Genomic DNA, 26649 nt, shown 5'->3' on the forward strand with positions numbered 1-26649 from the left:
AAATTCATATGGTAACTGTTTGTTGAGAAGAAAATTCTGCCCCTTCATCTGTGGGTAGAGAAGTTCTCCTGGCAGCAGAAAGAGGGGATGCAATGTGGGAATAGAAGAAAAGTCTCTCTGCTCCATAGCCTCTCCCTAAATGCCAGTACATACCAGGCAGGGACAGAGTAGGCTAGAAGGGACTGAAGAATTCATTGCTACATCCAGCTTCAATTTTAAATTGAAAAACTTTGTAAGTTTTCGTTGAAAACAAATTTTGTTCTCTGATGTTCGTAAACCCGTTCACTGTGAGTACTCAATAATCAAGCAGTATGACTGGCAAGTGACCATATATTGTTTGCTTTGATTGAATTGTTTGACCTTTATCCACTATTTCTGCACAAAACAAAAGAGTTTCAGTTCCGGTTCCAAAATTTACTTTCCAGAAATGTTCAGACAGATAAAAATCTTTGCAAAAACCCAAAGGGGTGCAAATACAGTGTGCCACAATGCAGCCCTGTATTCACACCCTCCACACGATCATAATAATCTTTCTACAAAGTATGCCTTGTGAGATATCATTTGAAAACTCATAACTTCCTGATCAGTAATATCATGGTAAAATGTGTATAGCAGCATTATGTGTGAAGTTTTCAAGTTTTATGATGTTAAAAGTGCATGTTCAAAACTCACGTACCACCAACTTGGTGAAACAGACCAATCTTGAACAAAGATTGGTCTGTTTGCCTTAATTAACACTGGAATTCCACTGTAAATTAACAAGCAGGACAGAAAGAAAATGTATCACAAAAGTAATCTCTTCACTTATTATGTCAGTTGGGGATTAATTTGAATTATGACAATACTTTATAGCAGACTAGTAAACAGACTGCATTTTAGTTTGTCAAAATAATGAAATCTTAGTCACATAGAGCCCACAATATCGCATCCACAATTACACCTTTGCTGAGAGGTAGGGAGAGATCACTATTTTGCTTTCTGCAGACTATATGGTTTAGCTCCATGTGGATTATGGAAGTTTTAATGTACATGCAGCCATTGGTTCCTGAGTTTTTCAAATTACTGTATCAGCTGAGCAGACAGGCCTGGATTCTGCATCAGATCCGTTCACGGGCGTTTCCTTCTGAAGTCAATGTGACTCCACACAAGTGGTTCCAAAATGTAAGATCAGGGACAAAAAGCAAGCTTATATTAGCCATTGCCCACTTGTCTTACATGCATAGATTTACAGATTGCAAGGCTGGAAGGTTCCATTGTGATCATCTAGTTTCACCTCCTATACAACACAGGCTACAGAACTTCCCAAAAATAATTTCTAGAGTATTTCTTTTAGAAAAACGTCCAAGCTTGATTTTAAAATGGTCAGTGATGGCAAATTCACCATGACTCTTGGTAAATTGTTCCAATGGTTACTTACTTGCACCATAAAAAAATCTATGCCTCATTTCCAGTCTAAATTTATCTAGCTTCAACTTCCGGCCATTGGATTGCATTATGCCTTTCATTGCTAGTTTGAAGAGCTCATTATCAAATATTTGTTCCCCATGTAGATATTTACTGACTGTTATCAAGTCTCCCCTTTACCTTCTGTTTGTTAAGCTAAATCGATAGACTGAAAGAGCTCAATCACGTTTGCCAATCCTTCAATCATTCTCATGGGTCTTCTCTGAACTCTCTCCAATTTATCCACATCCTTCTCAAATTGTGGACTCCAGAACTGGACATAGTATTCCAGCCGTGGTGGCAAGCTTGAACCTGCAATGGATCTTGGTCTGCAGGTTATGTACATATATTATAGAGTGATCAGAAAACTTTTCCCAGCAGCGAAGGCAGAAATGCATAAGGCACATCTCAAAGCTTACCTAACAAAACGGAAGTTACACTGCAACAGTGAATCTTTCTTTGACCCATTGTTTTGTAAATTACTGTATACAATCAAGTGACACATTTCTTAGTTTAGCTTTAGAATTACCTGACAATACAATGATTTTACTCTGGAATAAGCAACAGTTACACAGAAAACATGGCTTATGCTTACCTCTATCACAGTTGTTTTGGCAGCTTTGCACATAGGTTGGTTGAAGTTTCTTGCAGTTTTCCTATCACAGGAAAAGAAGGAGAAAAGAGAGAAAATAATTAACAGTAAGAGTAAAATTATAAGCATATTCATTTCAGAATTAGGCTATTACAACATGTTCCTGCAAAATAAATGTTACACTATTTTCTTTCAGATAGCTGTGGATAAAATTGCTAATAGAAAAGGGGAGAAAAGAAACCCATAACAGCATTTTATAAAAGGCATATAAAGATGTGTTACATTTTGATAAATCACATGTTCTTTACAGCTTTCCCTGACTTTTAATAGCCACATTAGTTTTTGCAATTAAGTATTCAACTGATAAACTCACTTATTTAATTGTTCAGAGCTAACAGCTGTATGCTCTGTGCCATATTCCCCCTGGTTGCAGTAATGCCTGTTGGACAAAATTCACTCCTGTGCAGAGGACCAGCAGGCAGCCTATAAACCACTACTGTCCCAAGCATGACTTCAAAATATCACTTACATGGCACATGGGAATTGGGCTAGCGCAATTCCCCAGGAGTAAATTTCATCCAGTTATTTTAACTAACATCTCTGCCATGCCAATCCTGGGACTCTCTCAAACCAAGCCTGCCAGCTGGGACAAATTTCCCTGGGTATTATTTTTGTAATGTGGAAAAATGGCATCTAGGGAGTAAGACAAACAAATCAAACACTTTCCCTTATGACCTAGCCAGAACTCAAACCCAGATCTTACCAGAAACAAAGAAAAGTCTATTGAGCCACCTCCACACCTACATCTGAGATGCTACTTTTTCAGAAAACTACACTTCCTTTTAGAATTTTGGGCCACAATATTAAGTACATGTTATTTTCCAATGCAGCTAGTCAACAAAATTCTGCAGAAACTTTTTTCCATCAAAATCAAAAAGTGTTTCAGTGAACATTTCATCAGGAAAATTTCTCAGGTCCAGTATGGAATTTCTGGCCAAAATCAGAGACAGAAAGAGTCAGTCAGTCTCCTTCTCTTTGGCCAAACTGTCCAGTTTAGAGCAGGGACTTGACCCTGAGTGTTTCACATCCTAGCTGACAGCCCTAAGTACCAAGCTATTGGCTACTCTGGAGTGGGTCTGGGTGTCTGTCTGTCTGTCTCTCATGTTTTTGGTGAAAATTTTTGAAAGTTCTTGTTCTTGTTCCACATTGAAATGAAAACAAATTTTGAAACCTTGCAATGTCTGGCAGAAATGGAGTTGTTTTCTGGCCAGACCTATTTTCTAAGTCTTTACTCCTTGTCTCTTCATCCTATTGTTTCATGCACATCACTTGCTTTTACCATGCTGAACTTTGGGCTTCCACTGCCCCCTCCTGGTTTTTTATGTTATACCAAATGCCTAGACGTAGCATGCACTACACAGTTTCTTTCGGGATTCTAGTGTAGTACAAAGATGGAGCGAAAACAACTTAACAGTCCAGGGCCAAATACAGAGATGGAAATTGTTTTATTAATATTAACCAGCAACTATAAAATCTCTGGAAGAGACTAAGGGAGAAAAAAAGATATTTCATCTCATAGCATCTGACACACTGGGGCTGTTTTTGGCCAAAAGATCATAAGAGGAGAGGAACCATCAAAAACAGAATTTAGGTGTATATTCCTGTCTCAGTACATAAATAGAACATTCATTAATAGTCAGTGAGAGTGAAATATACCCTTAAAATAAGACAGGTAGAATAGAAAATCAACCAAGGAAAAATACGGAGAACTTAAAAAATATGGAATGGGAATTGATATATAGAGAAAAAGAAGAGAGTTAAAAGGGAATGTTTCTTCCCAATCACCTATTATTATGGACCTCAGTGTCATATGTCAGAAGTTCAATCATTAAGAAACGTATAGACACCTGGATTCAAAAATCAGACTGTTACAAATAAAATCTCTAATCTACGGGGGAAAAGAAAAAGGTAGAAATATTTTTAAAGAGTTTGCAATCACTGGAGAAGATAAAATTCCAATTGCAAACTGAAGTTATGTCTTCACTTACAGCAGTGTGTAGAGTACAGACACTGCATGCCCAGCTAGCAAGGGTATAAATAGCAGCAAAGGCAGTGAGGCATAGTTCAGGTGAATAGAGTGAGTCACGTTCCTGAACCCTCGGGTATACACCCTACATTGCTCTCTACATGCCCACGCGGTGTCTCCCATGTCTACACGGCTCTCCAGCTGCTGGAGCCTTTCCCTTGTGTCTCCCCAATGCCAGAGCTTTTCTCCAACACAGTGAAATCTACACACCGAAACGAGTGTGGATGCAACAGTGTGTAACTAATGTACTCTACACACCGCTGTAAGAGTAGACAAGGCTTAAGGAAGTTGCCAAACTCATTTATATCTTTTACTGGACCAACTTCTGTTGGTGAGAGAGACAAGCTCTAATCAAAAGACGCTGGTCAAATCAAAGATATTTCCTCGCCCACCTTGTCTCTGTAATATACTACAACATTGCATACAATCTCATTTATGTAAGTTTTTACACCTGTGAAACTACTGATTTCAATGGCATTACTCCAGATTTACAGAAACATGAAATCAGCACTAGACCAAAAGTCATCTTTCAAAAGGTTCTCTCATTGATCTATTGAAAAACTGAGGTTTTACAATAACTTTCCAAGGCAAAATACCATTGAGATCCTTGGGTTTCCAAGGATTTTCTAGAGCTGTAGTTGATTCCCCATTAATTTTATTTAATATTTCCAGATTCTGAACAGCATTCCAGTATCAATGCTTCTATCTGGTTCTAACCATTTGAATAGCACTCTGATAGTAAACTTTGAATCTCCTTGTGATTGGGAGAGATTGATGCCAATAGTTTGGAGACAAAAGAAAAGGTTTGTGATGACAGTAAACTAACCCATATTTTCCTAGATATACCTAGACCTACCCATCTTAGAAGGATAACATTTATGTTGCAAGAAGAATTCCTTTTATTAGGCTTGCTATTTCAGTCTTTGCCAAACTTGTATCCTGTTAATTATGTTAAAAATAATCATGTCTGATAATGGTGAAGTGGTAACATTTTTAAACAGTGAAATTAAGGGAAAAACTTAAATTTGATTTCACCAGAATTTGAATGCTTTTTTGTTTTCAAAATTCTGATCTGGAAAGTAATATTTTTACATAATAACCTTACATCAATAGGAGTCTGATAACATAGGCATTCTTTTTGATTATTTGGTCTAATTTCATTAGAATCTGACTAATGTAAACAGATCAATTTTCTATTAATCTTCTGTATTAAAGCTTTATTATAAACAAACCTTGTACAGCAACACACAACAAATGCATCTCAAGTATTAAGTGTATTATTGTCCAGGTGGTCCTACTGAAGTCAATGGGAGTTTTGACATTAACTTAAAATAGGAGCAAAGTTTCCAGGCAAACAAAAAACAAGCAATATTAAGCACAGATATGGACAGACAATAAGGAAAAGCATCTTAGTTTTAATATCCAGTTATCACATTTAGCAAGTAAAATGTTTATGGGCTAAAATGTACATTACATTTTGGGAGTTTTGTCACAAAACATAAGAAGTTAAAGAGAAATTTGAAAATGGTATCCGTGATGTAAAAATGAGATGCAAGTCAAAGGTTTCGCTCCAAGAAATCAAAAGTTTTCCAATATCACTGTGGAAAAAAATACATTCTTATAAATAGATGTTGTGTGCTAAAAGTTAACAAAGTCAGGTGTTGCCTATGGGCTTGAACTCTCAACCTCATATCCCCAGCTAGTATGTAGCTTGTAAATTCAGTTACTGCACTTGCATACACATGCACAGTGTCCGATTTTTACTAGATGTGGGGAAATACGCATATACCTACAGGAGTGCATGAGTGAGCTTTAAAAAGTGAATTGATAACATGATCTTCTCTTTCAGACAACAGTTTCTGTAGTACATGTTCACTTGCATATCTATAGTGGGAGACTCACTGATAATACCAATTTGAAAGTTATGAATTGGATTGGCAGAATTCGATTTTATATATAATTGTGTCAGATAACATCAATGTTTATTTTATACTTTTTTATTTTTATGAATTTAAATTTTCACAGTTGCAGGACATTATGGAGAGGGCAGACAATTATTTAACGATAGAAGATACTGAGTTAAAGTTAAAGCTTGATAACTGTTAAAACACAAATTGTCAGCATCATGTGCCAAAATAGACAAAGTCAATATCCTTAAATCAAACTCTAAAATAAGTTCTCAAGAAGAATTGTTCTTATTTTACTTATTTGTAAATTTCAGTTATCATCATTAGAAATATTTTTTTTCAGTTTGTGGGAGTGTGGATGGTGAAATCCATGCTTCCCAACAAAAATGTAATCTTTCCAACTCTAGTTATAAGCTCCTTGTGAGTGGCATATTACAATAACTGATCTCTGAAAATGCAGAAGGACCTTAAGGTAGCATTCTCTAGACGCTTACTGTTATAGGCACAGACCAAAACAATAAATTGCTTGTTACCTTTCTGAACTGCCAACTTCCTTAAACATATCAAAGATACAAAGCTTCACAAAGGATGTTGGTAGTGGAAGTATCTTCCTCTCATATCCTTGTTTATTGCCCATATATCTAAAGCAAACATTTTAAAATGTCCAGGGTAGAGCATAGCTGTTAAAGCCATCTAGATAACAAGCAGACTCAACAGGCAAACACATGCCAGCCAGATCAGTAAGTCCACTCTCCTGGTTTTGGAATCTAAGCTAGCCTCAGGGCATATCAAGAGCAATCATCATGAAAGCAAAAGGTAACTGAAACCAGTTGCTTGTAGCCTATAATGGCCCTAAACAACTTACATCCAATCTGGACACAACGGTGTTCAAAGTCATGCCATAGGCTAAATTCACAAGTAACAGAGCTCCCTGAAAAATGGGTCCTTGTGCTGGTGCAAAGCATCGCAGCTCCATGTACAGGGGTAGGACTGGCAAGGGCCAGAACAGCAACAAAACTGAGTGGTACTGGTCGAACAGGAAGCTGGTATTGGTCGAACAGGAAGCATGACCAGAGCACCTGGCACATCCACTCATATAGCAGCTCTCTAAGGAAGCTCCAACCAGCAGTGTTCCTGGGATGCACTGGTGAGAACCGAGTTGTCCTTGCTATCCAGAGGGCACATCTACCCCAAACCAATGAAATGAAATTCTCCTGTGAGCAACTTGTCATAGCTGGCACAGGAAAGAGTAATTTATACTCCCCTGGCTGAATCAGATCCAAAGCTTGGATTAGTTGGTCCTCTTTAAGGCATTAAAACATTTTGGTCGTTATCTTGATTATGTTGCACTGTAATTGACATCGATATCTGTTAGGGAGACTAGGCTTGCGAGGCAAAGGCTGTCTAGAAGTGAGTCTGCTCAGTATAAATATGTTTGGAGACAATGCAGCTACTGTTTGCTGTATTGAACAAAAATGCTACAGGCTACAAAACAAGACCTTTTGCAGCAATCCCGTCTCAATCCTTCTTCCTGAAAGACATGATGCAGTTCAGCCACACATGGTTGGGCTAAATGCAGGAGTCAGTTGGTAAAATATTAGGCCTATATTCAGGAAGTCAGATTAGAAGATCACACTAGTCCTTTCTAGCCTTAAAATCTATTAAATATACCTTAATCCATCTTTTAGAGTGCAACAGAAGAACACTTTCACTTCTGCCCTTAGCCTGAAGGTGAGTGACAGCCTGGCTGGGTTAGATCTCATTCCTACTGCGGCAGAAAGGAGGCAAAGGCATAGGGGATCCACTGTCAAAATGTGGCAAAACCCAACAAGCAAACAGCTCCTGTAGCCAGTGAGTCACAGTCAATTCCAGGAATTGTTCAGTTCATTTAGAGTGGAGGTCATAAATCTCAAGGCAATAATGTGTTTGGAACAGACCCTATTGGTACTGAAAACCTGGTAGAATGGACTATCAGGCCACACAGTAGGTAAAATAGGTTTACTATAGTCTATTGCAATTTCCCCTCTGAAGTGTTCCTGATACGCAACAGGGTAAAAATCAGAGTGTCTGTAGTAAGACTGCTCTCTACTCTCAGGCTGAGGGGTACCATTAGTTTACAATTAGATTACTTGATCTGGCAATCTGCTAGCTGGACATTTGCAGAAAGGAGCAAAGAAGATCAAATCTTGGCTGTAGGTATCCCAGGCCTGATACCGTTTCCTAAACCAGAGATGTTTCCTCCTCTCCTCAGTAGCTGCCGAATAGGAAAGTAGAGCTTTCAGACCTCCTCTCCAAGTGAAGTATTCCTCATATCAACTGTGCTTCAGGAATGTAGGAGGTATAGAAGTTAGGTGCAGGGAGCAGGAGGGAAAAAGGAACATACAATGGAAAGTGAGTAGCAAGAGAGAGACCAGTACGATGGGGCAGAATGTGGAAAAGAAGGGAGAATGGGACAGGTATGTGATTGTGGAGAAAGAGGGGAAATGTGGGGGGCAAGCAAATGCTAGGGGGAAGATATGGGATTGGGGGCTGTGTGGAGCATGGAGGGACAGGTAGAAGAGATAGAATGACAGCTCCCAATGCCCACACCCCAGGGGACAGGAGAAGGCAAGTGAACAGCCAACAGGGTGGCCTACATCTCTTTGTGTGTACACATTTAAAGTTCAATGCTCAACCAGAAACAAGCTGTCATTTGGAAGCGGGGGAAGAAGGGAAGCTTCCTCCTAGAGCAGGGGTGGGCAAACTTTTTGGCCAGAGGGCCACATCGGGTTTCCAAAATTGTATGGAGGGCCAGATAGGGGAGGCTGTGTCTCCCCAAACAGCCAGGCATGGCCTGGCCCCCGCCTCCTATCCAACCTCCCCGTTTCTCGCGCTCTGACAGCTCCCCCAGGGCTCCTGCCCCATCCACCACCCCCTGCTCCCTGTCCCCTGACCACCCTGGACCCCCCACCCCGACTGCCCCCTGCCGCCCCATCCAACCCCCCCATTCCTGACTGCCCCCCTGGGATCCCTGCCCCATCCAACCCCCCTGTTCCCCGCCCTCTGACCACCCTGACCCCTATCCACATCCCTGATCACCAACCCCGAACTTCCCTGCCCTCTATCCAACACCCACCCACCCCCCACCGTCCCCTTACCATGCTGCCTGGAGCACTGGTGGCTGGTGGCTCTACAGCCGCGCCGTCCAGAGCACTGGGTCAGGCTGCAGCTCTGCAACTGTGCTGCCCGGTGGCGTGGCACGCTGAGGCTGCAGGGGAGGGGGAACAGCAGAGGAGGGGCTGGGGACTAGCCTCCCGGGCCAGGAGCTCAGGGGCCGGGCAGGAGGGTCCTTTGGGCTGGATGTGGCCCACAGGTCGTAGTTTGCCCACCTCTGCCCTAGAGGCTCAAAAATCATAAGGCAGGCAAAAAACAATGCCATTGATTTAATACCATGATTTTTAAGACAGACGAACAACTGCATGTTTCCTTTGGGAATCTGACTTATGGTTTGTCAACGCTTGGGGCTTTTTGCACTCCTTATTTCCTCTAATATGCAAAAGGGCTGGATTACTTGACTTAGCAGTTTACTGTAAGAAAGTGCACTCAGCTACCACAACACTTACCTCTTCTTCTGTTAGCAGCCAAAAAACAAACAAACAAAAAACTGTGTTAAACATAAGCAAATCTCTCCTGTTTAAATGGAAGAGAAACCACAGGAGCAATACAGCTGCCTAGTCATACCTTGGTCTCAGACTGCGGCTAAAGTTGTGTTGCACAGTTCTTTAAGGGGACCTGGACATAACTCACCACCATACAGACGGGTGAGTTTTTCCATCACAAAGGATGATATATAATGGCATAAAGTGTCGAATCCTTCACCAGTGAAGTCAATAGGAGTTGAACCACGGACTTCAACAGGTCATAATTAAGCTTATTAATTCCATTCCAGGATTCCATTTCCCTTTCATATTGTTCCAAACTATTAAAGGATTCTCCTCCACTGGCAAACGGGCAATACCTGAAGATAACGTTTCCTGCACGATCAGCCTTCCACGCCTTCACGAGCGCATAATCACCTGTAATTGACTTCTCCATAATGTAGTGACGACCATCAAACTCCCTCACCTGTAGGGAACAATAGTGCACTGCTGAGATGCAGGCATCATCAAACAGACTTCTTATATAATACTTATTTTATGTGATTTATTTTACAGACAATTTAAACCTTCTTTTGTGTCTATGTGTAGTTATGTTTTATAGCTCAAGTGGGTAATAAACAGAGGTGCACAGAGAGGCAATAACTTGATTTTATAGTTGCTATAGCTTCCTTGTTTAGAGAAACATAAAACTGGAATTCAGTACCTGTTCCCACTGCACCACCTACTGGTATTCAGCATGCATTATGCTGGACTTCCAGCAGCTCACACAAAGTAACAGTGCCTTAGTGCAGCAGCCGTGATATTTACAGAGTTTGTATTCACACTGCGTGAAATTCATCCAGATGCAGAGGACCCACCCAAAGTCAATGTGCCTCTTAAGTCCAATTTTGAGGGTTTAAGTGATACACAGCCCGCATGCAGACACTTGGTACAGGGGTGAATTTTACCCATTGTTCTCAGAAATTATCTTCTTTTGGTGCTGTGTAATTTGAAAATGTAACTCATAAATGGACCAAGAACTAACAATTTTAATAGCTCCATGAAATTAGATGCAACTTGTAGTTAGCTACAAAATGAGTTTCTATATTTATCAAGCTAATAATTCTCCTGAATTATGACCTAACAGTGCTCTTAAAACTTGTGCTAAATGAAGCAAAGCAAAACATGGGAGGTTCATTAAGGCAGAAACTGAAGTCTGGCTACGGCCTTTCGGTAAAATTATCTCTAGATTTTATAAAACACAACTCTGTTCTCTTCATGATTGTTTACTGATGCTCAAAGCAAAACTGTTGTATAGGGATCAGGAAACTAGACAGAACAGGGTGTCAGTGGAAATCAGGTTAGTCACCAGAGGACAGCTAGTATGGGTAAGTCATCCATCAGCATGTTTGTTTGTTTTTTCAATTATTCATTACTGAGGCCCAACAGCAAAGGTCATGGGCTTTAGAAGAGGGATCTGGATTATCCATGCTGAACTGTGTTAGAGTGTATAGATGAAGAAAATTCAATGATCAAAATTTTTAACAGTTTCTTGCGCATTACCATCAAAGTCAAACCAAACCAAAACTGAAATAAATGAGCAAGCCTAGCTCCATGTAGTCTTAAATTATAAACGTGCTATATAAGAGCCAGGTACTATTATTATTAAATGCAATTTACACCTAAATCTTGCACTAAAAAAAAGAAAAGAGAGTTTTGCTCTCTAACAGTTAGAGAAAAGAATCAAGGAGACCAATATGATCCTGGATTCTAATCCTACTTCATGGACTGAATGACCACTGGAGACCATAAATCTACATGAGGGAGAGAAATCTAAGCTAGTTGACACTGATGCTCCCTTACCATTCTCTATTCCAGGTCAACGAATCCTGAATAGCTACATAACCTGAACAAAGGGGGATGCTAACCAATTTTCTACCTACAAACTGAATATTGGTTTAGGATTGAGTCCCTGTGCAGTGTGTTACATAGCTACTGACAGCACAACAGGCAAGTGAACAGACTTCCTCTCCCTCCGAGTCCTGGGTTAACAGACTGGATTGCTTTTAAGTTTGTAAAAACACAAAAAATAACATTTTTGTTTGTATTTAATTACACTGGCTCTCAGCGACACCAATCAGATCAAAAAAGTCCATATTCAATTTTAACTAAAACTTCACAGACATGAATAAATTTCAAGTGAATGTCTTTGATACCTTTGTTGTCACTTAGTCAAGATACATACATCTAGCTCATTTAATTTATAAGGAAAGAATAATCCCTCCAGCCTCCTAAACAATTTTATCCTCTTTCTGAACACTTATATTTTCATTAGTTCTTAACCTGAAGCTTCTGTGATAGGTCTGATCTGCTGTGACAGTAAAACACCTAATCATAATCTAATTGAAAAAAAATGTTGATTCAGAAACAGCTCAAACAGACATTGTAATTACTGTAATGTTAACAGGAGAAATACCCTAGCCAGAAACAAAACAATTAATTTTATTAAATATGTCAAAAGCAACTTTGGTGTATTTTGGACTTAAACTATAATTTGTCTTTTCATTTGAAGGCTTAAGAAGTTTAAGAACTTCCTTGGCAATTTTATTTTTAATCTTACTGTCTTTTTATCCTTACAGTTTTGATCAGCTAAATTTTCCTACCCTCTGAATTTCTTTAAATACTGAGGTTTCCTATTAATGTCTTATTTAAACCAGTAAAAGTATCTTCTCTCCCCTGATCTGCAACCCAATTAAGATTAATAGAAATTATGCACATCCATTGATAGCTAAACTATGATAGTAATATATATACACACTTGGTGTTTTAATAGGGCCAGTTCACAAAGCTGAAAACAATTATGAGCCAAATCAGTTGGGAGGAAGAATTTAATTAGAAAAATGTGAATGAGAATTGGGAATCATTTAACAATACTTTACAAGATGCCCAAAAAGCCACAATTTCACAACTGAGGAAGGAGGTAGGTTAAAAAAAGTGAAGGAAGCTATAAAAAAAAAATAGAAGAGGGAGTTGATAGTAATGAATATAAATCAGAAGCTAGGAATTGTAGAAAACTGATAACAGAAACAAAAGGAGAAATCTATGGCCAGCAGAGCTAAGGACAATAAGAAGGTGTTTTTAAAATATATTAGGAACAAAAAAAATCCTCACAATGATATTGGTCCGTTACTAGACGGAAATGGTAGAATGACCAATAGTAATGCAAAAAAGCAGAAGTCTTCAATAAATATTTCTGTTTTGTATTTGGGGAAAAACAGATGATATAGGCTCACTGATGGTGAGAACACCCTTTGCATTCCCTTAGTATCTCAAGAAGATTTTAAACAGCAGCGACTGACGTTAGACATTTTAAAATCAGCAGGCCCAGATAACTTGCATACAAGAGTCTTGAAAGAGCTGGTTGAGGAGCTCACTGCACCATTACACGCTGATTTTCAATCAATCAGTCTTGGAGCCCTGGGGAAGCTCCAGACAATTGGAAGAAAGCTAAAGTTGTGTCAGTTTTTAAAAAGAGTAAATAGGATGACATGGGCAATTAAAGGTCTGTCAAACTGACATTGATCCTGGGCAAGATAATGGAGCAGCTGATATGGGACTCTATTAATAATTAAAGGAGGATACTATAATTAATGCCAATGAACGTGGGTTTATTGAAAATGTATCTTGTCAAACTAAATTGATATCTTTTTTGGATGAGATTACAAATTTGGTTGATAAAGGTAATACTGTAAGGTGTTTGTCTTGGTACCACATAACATTTTGATTAAAAAACTAGAATGATATAAAATGAACATGGTACACAGTAAATGGATTAAAAATTGGCTAACGGATACATCTCAAATTGTAAATGGCAAATCATCATCAAGCAGGTATGTTTCCAGTGAGGACCTGCAGAGATCAGTTCTTGGCCCTTGTCATAAATATAAAGAGAAGGGTAAACCGCTTTGAAATCCCTCCTGGCCAGGGGAAAGCTCCTCTCACCTGTAAAGGGTTAAGAAGCTAAAGGTAACCTCACTGGCACCTGACCAAAATGACCAATGACGAGACAAGATACTTTCAAAAGCTGGGAGGAGGGAGAGAAACAAAGGGTCTGTGTGTCTGTCTATATCTGTCTTTGCCGGGGATAGACCAGGAATGGAGTCTTAGAACTTTTAGTAAGTAATCTAGCTAGGTACGTGTTAGATTATGATTTCTTTAAATGGCTGAGAAAAGAATTGTGCTGAATAGAATAACTATTTCTGTCTGTGTATCTCTTTTGTAACTTAAGGTTTTGCCTAGAGGGGTTCTCTATGTTTTGAATCTAATTACCCTGTAAGGTATCTACCATTCTGATTTTACAGGGGGGATTTCTTTATCTCTATTTACTTCTATTTTTATTTGAAGTCTTCTTGTAAGAAAACTGAATGCTTTTTCATTGTTCTCAGATCCAAGGGTTTGGGTCTGTGGTCACCTATGCAAATTGGTGAGGCTTTTTATCCAACATTTCCCAGGAAAGGGGGGGTGCAAGTGTTGGGAGGATTGTTCATTGTTCTTAAGATCCAAGGGTCTGGGTCTGTAGTCACCTAGGCAAATTGGTGAGGCTTTTTACCAAATCTTGTCCAGGAAGTGGGGTGCAAGGTTTTGGGAAGTATTTTGGGGGGAAAGACATGTCCAAACAACTCTTCCCCAGTAACCAGTATTAGTTTGGTGGTGGTAGCGGCCAATCCAAGGACAAAGGGTGGAATATTTTGTACCTTGGGGAAGTTTTGACCTAAGCTGGTAAAGATAAGCTTAGGAGGTTTTTCATGCAGGTCCCCACATCTGTACCCTAGAGTTCAGAGTGGGGGAGGAACCTTGACAGCCCTAGTCTATTTAACATAAAGTCATTACTGATCAAGTTTGTAGATGACACACAAATTGGGAGAATGGTAAGAGTGCAGGTCACTGATTCAGAGCGATCTGGATTACTTGATAAACTGGGCACAAGCAAACAATATGCATTTTAATACAGCTAAATGCAAATGTATACATCTAGGAAAAAGGAGTGCAGGTCATACCTCCAGAATGCGGGGGGGGACTCTGTTCTGGGCGGCTGGTGGGGGATACACAGCTAACCATGAGCTCTCAATGTGCCTCTGTGGCCAAAAGAGCTAATGCAATCCTGGGATGCGTAAACAGGGGAATCTTGAGTAGGAGTATATTTGGCACCGATGTGACTACTGCTGGAATACTGTCTAGTTCTGGTGTCAAGAAAGACATGGTCAATTGGAGAGGGTTCAGAGAAGACACATGAGGATGATTAAAAGATTAGGAAACATGCCTTAAAGTGATTAACTCAAAAAGCCCAATCTATTTATTTTAACAAAGAGAAGGTTATGTGTAACTTGATTATAGTCAATAATTGTCTACTTGGGAATAAATATTTAATCATGGGCTCGTCAGTCTAACAGAGAAAGGTATAATATGACCCAGTGGCTGGAAACTGAAGCTAGACAAGTTCAGACTGGAAATAAGGTGTACATTTTTTGACAGTGAAGGTCATTCACCATTGGAACAATTTACCAAGGTCCATGGTGGATTTTCCATCACTGACAATTTTTAAATCAAGATTGGATGCGTTTCTAAAAGATCTGCTCTAGGAATTATTTTGGGCAAGTGCTATGGCCTGTCTTATACAGGAGATCAGACTAAATTATTACAATAGACCTTCTGGCCTTGGAATTTGTAAACAGTAATTAAGCACAGATGGTAAGCAGAAGACATCCCCCTGCTGAAAGAAGGCAACAGTCTAAAATAGACAAACTAGAATACACTGAGAAAAATGGGATTATGCTAATTTAAGGTTTATAGCATGGTCATACCACACCCAAAAAGTTAGCTAATATATATTCTGATAGCACTCACATATTCCTGTTTATTCACTTAGTGGTTCAACATCAGAGGCCAAATCCTAGCTTTCAGGTACACAAACTCCCAAAATAGCTTCCAAATCTTCATGGAGGAGCACTGAGGTACAGGGCTCAGAGGCCAGGGGGTTGGTACATGGGCAAAGCCCTGATACACCCACAGTCCATATGAGCAGCCCCCCCCCCACCCCCTCCGATTTGAATAACTTGTGCTCCTGGCAAGTTACACCTGCCTGGCTCCTATGCGAAGAAGACTGCTAAGACAATCTAAATATAGGTGCAAAACAATTCTATTTTTACAGTATTTTTTTGAACACTTTTACTTAATAAGACCCAATGAGAGATAGGATTTGTTCTCAGATCTGACATACCTGAAATCACAGGCTCAAATTCCAGAAGGGCCAATTAAGCTTAAGATACTGGAGACCTGTCTACTCTGTGTGGACACTAATGGTCCAATGGTACATTCTAGAACAGTAGAGCCTTGCCCTGGTGTCGTAGACCAAACTTACCCTCCCTTCTCACTCTTGTTCTGTACGCCAGATGGGTGCCATTTTAGTGGTCTGTATGTACATTGTTTGTGATTTATTATACAGAATGATTTATTTCATGAGGGTGAGAGTGTGACTTAGAGGCACAGCAGCACCCCCTCCTCCCCAGCAGTGTATGTTTAACAATTTACAGTGGAAACTCCTGGAACCAGCATCAATGATGCAGGTAAAATTTCTCCTGGGATTCTGATGGAATACAAGACAGAACATGACGGGGCTGCTCTTTCTTTCACAGGGCAGAGATATGCTCTGCCCATGTGGGACCAGCCCAGATGTCTGATGCAGAAGCAGGTAGGACTATGGCCTTACCCATCTGCCTCCTTTGGGCAGGACCATCAAGGTATTGTAGCCCTCCCTAACACAGGTACCCAGCATAGGTGAAAGGAAACTTGCACCCTCTTCTGCATCTTGCTTTAAATAATGACCCATCAGGCCTGTCTGTTCTTATACAGTGTATCAATTATGCTATAGCTCTTGCTTTTAAAGGATTACTTGAAAATTAAATAGAGCTGGAAACCAGACTAATACTTGTTAAATTGCACCAAGATTTTGGTTACATAATAACCTCTTTCTAACCTCTTTGCCAAGTGATCCAATTCTTAACCATCACATTTCTTTAGAAATCATTAGAAAAAAAGGAAGACTGAACTATGCAAGAAAGAGCAGAGGAGGGGAAAGGATAGCTCAGTGGTTTGAGCATTGGCCTGCTAAACTCAGGGTTGTGAGCTCAATCCTTGAGGGGGCCATTTAGGGATCTGGGGCAAAAATTGGGAATTGGTCCTGCTTTGAGCAGGGGGTTGGACTAGATGACCTGTTGAGGTCCCTTCCAACCCTGATCTTCTATGACTCTAAAACCACCACCATCTGTCTCAAGAACTGTGGTGTCAATATTATTGATTATCGTTCATCTACAGTCAGTGAGGACATAAATCCTGGTGTAGACATGAAAAATGTAATTTCTCACAACAGTGTGGAAGAAGGCTGGAGCATCTAAAAATACTGAAAGAGCATAACAAAGAATAATTCCTCTGGGGGAAAAAAAAAACCTAAGGAGCCAAAAGTTCAGTTATAGGGCTTCACGAGGAGCTACTTAATAAAATGAAACCTATACTGAAAATTGACATGGAGGGAGGCAACCAAACAAGAATAGTTAGATTGTTTTGTGGGCAGGGGTTGGGGAGACTGGGAGGGAAGCAGGAGAATGAGTTGATTCTTGCCACACACAAAAAAAACCCCAAGGAGGATATGAAGGGCTTCTACAAATATGCCAAGGGAAAACAGATATGCTAGAGAGAAAGTGGGCCATTTAATAAATGGAGAAGAAAGATTAAATTAGATGTTAAAAAACCACAGTGATGAGTTCAATATAAAAACTTAGATTAAGTTGATGATTACTCAGTGTCTTCAGACACAGAATTATTATTATAAAATCAATCTTCTTGTAAAAGAAGAGAAGGAAAGTTGTTTGGACAATTAGGAAATTCTTTTAAAAATAACTATCAACAAACAGTAGAGAATACTTGGGAAAAAGCACTGCTTTAGCCCTAATGATGTTGTAACCTTCACTGAGGGCAGTACTGATCTTCAGCAGTTGAGACAGAACATTCATTAGAAATAACATTCTCCATCAGTTTATTATATACAATATAGAATTATACACAGATGTTTCCCCTTCTCCAGATCCTGCCCCTTTGATTTCCATAGGAGAGTCTTGTTTCTCAATTTGAAGCAGTACCTTTTTCCGCGTCTTTTTAATTTCAAAGCCTTATACTAAACCACATTTCAGCTATCAGTGCCCAAAATCAGGTCTACACAACAGATCTATATCAGTATAACTACATGGCTCAGGGGTGTGAAAAAAATCCACACTCCCGAGCACAGTTGCCAACTTTCACGTGGTAAATAAGCACTATGACTTTCACAATAAGCCAAAAAACAAACTCATCCCATTTCAAAACAAGGCCAAAACAAGCCAATCCCTAAGAACCCCAAACACTCTATGTGACTAGATCCCCCCTGGCATGCAGTCTGGGACTGTCGTGGGCCTGCTGTGCACCCCTGACTCTCTCCCCCACTTCCCCCTTACCTCTGCTTGCCAGGAGCTGATCAAAAAAAAGAAGCAGCAACAAGCTACAAGCCAAAAACTAGCCAACAAGCAACTCACAGGACAATTAAGCCAAAAACAAACCCAATTTCTGCATTTTTTCCACGGGTTTGGCATATCCGAGTGACATAGTTATGTCACTAACCCCTAACCCCTGGTGTAGACAGCGCTATGTCAGAGAGAGATCTTCTCCCATCAACATAGCTACTGCCTCCATGGAGGTGGATTAACTAGGCCAATAGGAGAAGCTCTGCTGTTGGCATAGGAGCATTGTCACTTCAGTGCTACAGGGGCACGGCTGCCTTGATGCAGCTATGCCAATGCAACGTTTTATGTGAAGACCTGCCCTCAGAGGGGTTTCTGAATATGTTCATGCTAAGTGAGCTTTCTTCTCTTTAACAAGTCAACTTCCTGACCCTTCTGAATTCACATAATTATTAATCTGTAACCTCAAGATTCAGATGGTCTCAGAAGAGGTTACATTGCTGTTTATCCTGTGAACTGGCAAGGAATTCAGATTCTAAACCTGCAGGCTTTAGTACAACAGAATGGCATCTTACCTCTCTTGGCTGACTGGCAATGGCAACGCTGCCATCTTTGTTGTATTTGATAGGCGCTCCTCCTTCTTGTACCAATGTTCCATAGCCCGTGCTTGTGAAAAATGCTGGAATGCCTGCACCTCCTGCACGGACTCGCTCAGCAAGCGTACCCTGGAGGAGAACAAGTTCAGAAGCAAACAATGACGACTTGGATTTGATTTTCCTGTAAGGACAGCCACTTCAATAAGAGACACTTTTGTGGATTTTTTGTTCCTGTACCTTGGGACTTTTCCTTTTGATCCTATTAGAAACAGTGAAAAATAGTCTATTTCCCCCCTCTTGTTATTTCTCCTGTGTTGAAGTGGCTCAACATTTGACAATAAAACCCTTCTTCTTGGCCATCAGTTACTAAATAGCACACTGTAGCTAAGCTCCCCATTCACTCAGTATTCAACTTCTTGCCTTTGTCTTTTATAACCCCTTTTCTCTAGCTTGTTTACGTGTCTTTTACTCAAATCCATGCACTCTTTGTTCTCTTCCTATTCCCCACTTGCCTATCAGCATTAGTACAAACAGTCTTTTTTTACCAACCTACATATTTGCCTAATTTCTAGTTCTCATGCTCTGAAGCCTCTAGGGAAACATAACAATGGATGCTATATCAAATGGATGCTATATCATGACTATAGCAATGCCTATTAGTTTCAGCAGGAGGCTGGGAGTCAGTAATCCTGGGTTCTCTTCTTGAGTGCCAAATAGGCGGTGGTGATTGTGAGGCTGGCAACCCAAGTGACAGCTCTTCCCCAAGCTTTAGGCCTCAGCTGAGCACAGACCAGTTCATTGCTGGAAACCAGTTGTTTCACCTGCAATATTGTTAAGATGGATATTGTACTTATAACAATGTGTTTAGACTTTATGAAAAGTTTGTAAGTTGCTGCATGCATTAATCTCACTTGTAATATCTTAAATATTACCTTAAAGCATGTGATAAAGTATTTGCTTTATAACTGTAAAAAAATGTTTGAAACTGTCAGCCTGTCAGAAGGAATTGTCTCCTGCTTATTAAGAAGGCTATCAAGACTAAATGGGCCATTGTGAGACATCAGAGCGCAAAGACTTAATTGTCCCTTCCCACACATGAAGAGGCTATGTGCAAAAGGGATCATCCCATGAGCTTGAATTCTGGAAGAAAGAAATAAAGGTAGTGAACAATAAAATTTTTCACCTCTTTGGCTGTTTGGAATCTTATAGGGCTGGAGCTACGAAACAGAAGCACAGATCTCCAAGGTCAACCTGGGGTTAGCCCTAAAAGACATTCATTGCTGACAGATTGCTACAACTCTGTCACCTCTTGGAACCACTGACTAACTCATTTGTGTATATAAGTTTGCCTGCTTTAACTTGAAAGTAACTCTTTCATTTCTTTTTCCTAGTTAATACATCTTTAGTTAGTTTATTACAGGATTGGCTACAAGCATTGTCTTTGGTGAGAGATCCGAGGTACAAACTGACCTGGGGTAAGTGACTGGGCTCTTGGGACTGGAAGCAACCTGAATGTGATATGATTTTTGGTGTATAGCAACCAAGTCCAGCTTGCACGGGTGACAACATAGACCAGAATGCCCAAGGGGACTGTCTGTGACTCCACAGTAAGACTATTATAGTGTGCTTCAGGAGTTCACATTTGTTACTGAGTTGGTGAAATCTAATTATAGAACATATAAGCAACTTGGGGTGACTTCCTGGCTTTTTGACAGCCTATCTTGAGGATGGCATTCCAGACAGCATGAGTGATATCCATACAATCTATTTAATTTAATATGTACCTTTATCTACCTCTTTTCACTTTGCAGCTAATCCATCTCCACCAGAATTACTAGCTTTCAAAAACCTGTATTAGTTACAAACAACTGTTTTCAGTTACTTTGTTTTAAAAGTAACTTCTGAGAAATGTATCCTTCTTTCCCCATCATCTCTCCCAAATTATATTAATAGACTTACAGATTTTAAGGCAAGAATGGATCATTGTTGTGATCACTTAGTCTGACCTCCGGTATCGCACCAGACATTGAATTTCACCCATAATGCCTGTATCAAGCCCAGTAGTTTGTGGTTGAACTACAGCATACCTTTTAGAAAGGCATACAATCTTAATTTACATATTTCATGTGATGCAGAATCCACTACATCCCCTGGCAAATTGTTCCAGTGATTAATGAATCTTATTGTTAAAAACATGTACCTGGTATACCCAGTATCACATAACTCTCACATTTGAGAAGTTTGTTAGATCTTCAGGTTGGCGGTACTGGTCACAAAGTGGAGAGGGGGAAGTGGATTGCCTGACAGTCTGAGTGGGAAGTGTTCAACATAGAGGATAAACAAAGTTTGGTAGCTGAGGAAGTGGCAAGAGCCAGGGCTTTTCTGGGTCAGCCAATAGGGTAGAAAGGGATGCTGGATGCTTCTCCATCTCTAGTGTTCTGACAAGCAGTGTTCTCAGTAGCACAGAGCCAAGAGCAACTGTGCACTCTATATGTACCTGGGGTCAGAGCTGCAAACACAAAGTTAGAGCCTCCATTAATAACACCCTTTATTCCTTGTGTTATGTCTTATCCTTTGAAATAACACGGCATATGTTTTAGTGACTAGCTGCATGTGTTAGAATTATGCGGTCAGTTTTACAATATTAGGTCTAGTAGTGTGTCTTATTGATACCCACATTCTAGTTTACCCTTGTACCCAACATCCCTGATTATCCTTTTGTGCAAGAATTGCTATAGCTGGGTTGGCTGAAGAGCTAGATTGTAAGCATTAAATTCTAACACAGCATAGGCACACTGAGATTTAACACAAAAGTATGACTAAATTCAACTAACATGTTATTAATGTTTAAGTTTCACACTGTGCAACTTAAAACTCCAATTTTAACTCTTTTCCACTAGAGAAGTTACATATTTACTTCTAATCTAATAAACAAAGATAGAGCAAATACCCCAACTCAGGGGTTCTCTAACTTTTTTGATATCATGAACCACACCTACAGAGAGAGTCTTACGGCCCATCTGTCCACTCATTCACGGTTGCATAATATCCCTATACATAACTCCTCTACAAAACACCTTCTTCTCTGATTTTCACATCTGGATCTTCTCTTCACAGTCTCTCACCCTCACGTTTGATTACTTTGTTTGACCCCTTAGCACTCAACTTCTAGTTTGACTTTCAATCCTGGATCAACACCAAAATAGCCATTCACTCAACCATGTCTTCTCAACACACTGCTCTTTCTTGGATCTCTCAATATTTTAAAATTTTCCCACCCTCCAACTACCATTTCATCTTTTTCAACATTGCCCAAGAGCCATTACTTTCACCTGACCCTTCCATGACCCCCAATCCATCAATGTCCCTGACTTTATTCCTCACTCTCTGTTCCCGCTTACCAGTTCTTTCCCCAATCACTTCCATAGACTCAGCCGTCTATTCCCTCCACTTCACACCCTTTTACTCTCAACTGTTGGCCCCCTTCTCCTGCCATAAAGTCTGTTCCACTAGCGCTCAATCCCAGCTCACTCCCCAAAGCTGACTCTTCCTCTCCAGGCTGCTCAACTTGTCATTTTGTGCTTTTAAGAGTGTAAGTTCTCCTGAGCAAGACCTGTTCCCTCTTGTACGTTTGCCTAGAAGACTGCAGGCACTTCTAGAAACAAACAGTGAACAATACAAATAATATTTAATTTCTTATTAAGAAGCCTTTTAAGGTGATAATGGGAAGTTTACATTGCATGATCAGTCAATTCACAACAGATGACCAGCAGTTCACAGGCCACAATTTAAGAACAACTGCCATGTGTGTTTACAACACAAACCTACCTCTATGGAAAATATTAGTATTGTAAAACAACAATTAAAGAGAAAAGACACCTTAAAAAGAAAACAAGATGGGAATCATCCATTATTACAGATGAAAAAGGAGAACTGACTGATCCCCCTATGCAAAGCAGCTTACCTGAGGCGTAAGCTCAACTTCCAATTCTCCAGATAAGTATTGTCGTTCAAATTCTGCATTTTCTCCAACATAGGATGATACCATCCGTTTTATCTGCTTAGTTTGAAGCAAAAGACCAAGTCCAAAATTGTCAACACTGTGCAGAAAAACACCAATAATAGTCAACATCCAAAATACAGAGCATTTTGCCATCTTCAAAACACTTTATAAAACATCAATGAATTAACAAGGCACTTGTAAGACAGGGAAGTATTATTCTTCCCATTTTACAGATGAGAAAATGGAGGCAAAGGAGCAAGACCCAGTCTTTAGAGGAAAAAATGTCAGTGTCAGAATTAGAATTAGAGCTGAGGAGTCACTGACACCTTGTGATCAGACATCACCCTCAGGGTGAGAACACTAAGTAAAGCTAAAAACTTTATTTGAAAGGTGTTTTATTTGTTAAACTGTCATTTATAGCTATAAATGACAGCTTAACAAATAAAATAATCTTAGAAAGCTTCTGTTTCAATTATTGCCTCACCAATAAATAAATAGACACTAAAGGGCACGACCAGGTCTCTGATGAACAAAGAGTTAATTTCAGATCATTTTGGATTTCCTCTTGCACAGATGCTCGAGGAAAGGACAACAAGAATGGGTACTTGGAAACAGGGGAGAGGCAAGTCTCCACGTCCAAGATTGTAGGGTGGGTCGTACTCCAAGCAGGGGTGTTTTCCTATTTTATTTTCTGATTATAGTAAACATTTCACTTGCTTGTGAAAGCCACTACTCCTTGAGGAACAGAGACGACTGCAACTGAGGTTTTCTTCAGTGAGTCACTCTGCCAGCTTACGTTGTGATTTGCATTTTGAACCAGCATATGCTATTTTTTCCGTAGAAGTATATAATCATGCTAACGTTCCCGATGTCGCTATTCCCTTTGCATCCTCTACTGCTGCTGCCATCTCACCCTCTCTGCTAGTAGGACAAGGCTATGTGATGAGACTTCCATTACAGAGTGAGCAGACAGAAGGAAGCAGGTTCAGTCTCACAGACACAAAATTAAGATTTAATTTAAACAACTGGCAATACAGACAGACAATAACCAAAGGAAGCTTCCCCCCATGGCCCCAATCCTGCTTTGTATGGCAGCAGACTGCTCCACACCCCAAGCCCCACTGACTTTAAACGGGGCTCTCTGTAGGATGTGGACAGACTATTGTACATGAATGAGGCCCAAACTTTCCCTAAGCCTCAAAGCCCTCCAAGCCCCAGCACTTTCTTCCCACAAAGAAGCAAGTTATAAGAAGTTCTTTCCACAACTGCCCATAAAGACAGCATTAAAGTTTTAGTGTTTGTTTACTGAACATTTGTAACAAGATGCCTCCCTGTAAGCTAATAAAGGACAATATTTGCTGTATGCCCTCAGATTTCAGGATAAGAAAAAAAGGTTACTTACTTTCTCGTAACTGGGAGAATGTTCACGTCCATTCCACACAAGGTGTCCGCGCCGCGTGCATGAGCGTCGGAAACTTTTTCCCTTAGCGTCTCCCGTCAGGCCGGCGGGGCCCCCCAAGTGGCGCTACTGCGTGGTGCATATATACCCCTGCCGGCCCGACCCCCTCCAGTTCCTTCTTGCCGGCTACTCCGACAGAGGGGTAGGAGGGTGGGTGGTGGAATGGACGTGAACAACACATCTCGAAGAACAACAGTTACGAGAAAGTAACTGTTTTTTCTTCTTCGAGTGCTTGTTCACGTTCATTCCACATTAGCTGAATTACAAGCTTACCTCTGGAGTACGGCAGGAGTCACGGAACAACTGCTCAGAGGACTGCTCTGCCAACTGCCACTGGTTGACCTCATAGTGGGTCATGAAGGTGTGGACCAAGGACCAGGTGGCTGCTCTGCAGATCTCCTGGATTGGGACCCGTGACAGGAATGCTGTGGAAGTCGCCTGCGCCCTGGTCAAGTGGGCCGTGACCGCTGGGGCTAGAACACCTGCGAGCTCATAGCACGCCCAGATGCAGCTTGTAATCCAAGAAGAAATCTGCTGCGCCGACACTGGATTTTTATCCTCTTGGCTACAGCCACAAACAGCTGCACGGATTTGCAAAATGGCTTGGTGCGCTCCAAACAGAACACCAGCGCTCGACGCACATCCAGGATGTGCAAGCTGCGGTGACTCGGGTCCTTATGGGGTTTTGGGAAGAACACTGGCAGACACATGTCCTGGCCCAAATGGAATTGGGAGACCATCGTAGGGAGGAACTTGGGAACTTGCGGCCGGAGCTGCACCTTGTCCTTGTGAAATACTGTATACGGTGGCTCAGAGGTGAGGGCCCTCCGTTCGGACACCCTTCTGGCTGAGGTAATGGCAACCAGAAATGCCACCTTCCAGGAAAGGTGGAGGAGAGAACAGGTAGCGAGGGGCTCGAAAGGGGGTCCCATGAGTTTAGAAAGGACCAGGTTAAGGTTCCATGGAGGGACTGCGGGGGCAGGAGTATGGGAACACCCTCTCCAACCCTTTAAGGAACCACCAATGGAAAACACCGAGCCCCCCAAGAACCCCATATGGAAGGTGGAGATGGGCGCCAGGTGCACTCTGAGTGAGGATGGGGCTAGCCCTTGCTGCGTGAGGTGCAGAAGGTACTCCAGAATGGCCTGCACCAGGGCCTGGTCCAGCCACACCTGTCGGGGTTCACACCAACACGAGAACCTTTTCCACTTGGCCATATAGGCCACCCTGGTAGAGGGCTTTCTACTGCCAAGCGGAATCTGCTGCACGGGAAGGGAGCACTGGCTCTCCAGGGCGTTTAGCAACAGAGCCTCCACACCATCAGGTGCAGTGACTGTAGGTCGGGGTGGAGAAGCCGCCCACCGTCCTGTGTAATGAGGTCCCGGTGTAGGGGCAGGACTACTGGGGCCTCCACCAACAGCTCTAGGAGCGATGTGTACCAGTGCTGGCGGGCCCAGGCTGGGGCGATGAGGATCAGCGCTGCCCTGTCCCTGCGCACCTTGAGCAGGACCTTGTGCACCAAGGGGAGCTGGGGGAAGGCATACATCAAGCCCCCTCTCCACGGGATTGCAAACACGTCCGCGAGCGAGCCCGGGCTGTGGCCCTGGAATGAACAGAACCGCGGGCACTGGGCGTTGGCCCTGGTGGCAAACAGATCTACCTGGGGAAAACCCCACTTGCGGAAGAGCGAAAGCACGACGTCCTCTCTGAGCGTCCACTCATGCATGCGGTATGACCTGATGAGGGAGTCCGCCAGCTCGTTCCACACCCCCGGGAGATAGGACGCCTCGAGGTGAATTGCATGGGCTATGAAAAGGTGCCAGAGGAGGAGAGCCTTGCGACAGAGTGGCGAGGAACAAGCCCCGCCCTGCTTGTTTATATAAAACATGGCAGTAGTGTTGTCTGTCAGAACTGTCATGCTGTGACCACTCAGAGTGGTGTGAAAGGTCTGGCAGGTGAGACGAACCGCCCTGAGCTCCTTCACATTGATATGGAGCGACCGCTCTGCTCCGGACCACAACGCCTCTGTCATGAGGTCCCCCAGGTGAGCCCCCCATCCGTGGTCTGACGCGTCCGTCACCAGCGTCAGGTCCGGTAGTGGGGCGGCAAAGGGGATACCTTCGCAAACCACAGACTGGGACTGCCACCACAGCAGGGAGTCCAGCACATCCCTTGGGGCTGTCACCACGAAGTCCAGGGGGTCCCTGCCTGGGCAGTACACCCAAGCGAGCCATGACTGCAGAGTCCTGAGTCTCAGTCTGGCATGCCTGACCACGTATGTGCATGCTGCCATGTGGCCCAGCAGCTGCAGGCAGCACCTGGCCATTGTCGTTGGAAACTGGCACAGGGAGGCCACCGCTTGTTGGATAGCCCGGAATCGGGATACTGGAAGGCTTGCCC

At 41.7% G+C, this 26649-nt stretch overlaps 1 protein-coding gene across 1 annotated transcript in view; it reads right to left on the bottom strand.

Moving 5' to 3' along the window:
- The window catches only part of OXCT1 (3-oxoacid CoA-transferase 1), a 125413-nt gene that overhangs the window by 71738 nt on the left and 27026 nt on the right, over window positions 1-26649 (bottom strand). The window contains exons 4-7 of the mRNA XM_074952509.1: window positions 22752-22887; window positions 18767-18916; window positions 10026-10132; window positions 2039-2099 (exon numbers count right to left, since the gene is read on the bottom strand). Of these exons, the coding sequence (XP_074808610.1) occupies window positions 2039-2099; window positions 10026-10132; window positions 18767-18916; window positions 22752-22887 (454 nt within the window). The remainder of the gene's footprint in view (window positions 1-2038; window positions 2100-10025; window positions 10133-18766; window positions 18917-22751; window positions 22888-26649) is intronic.

The sequence above is a fragment of the Natator depressus genome, chromosome 5, assembly GCF_965152275.1.
Source record: "Natator depressus isolate rNatDep1 chromosome 5, rNatDep2.hap1, whole genome shotgun sequence".
NCBI lineage: Eukaryota > Metazoa > Chordata > Testudines > Cheloniidae > Natator > Natator depressus.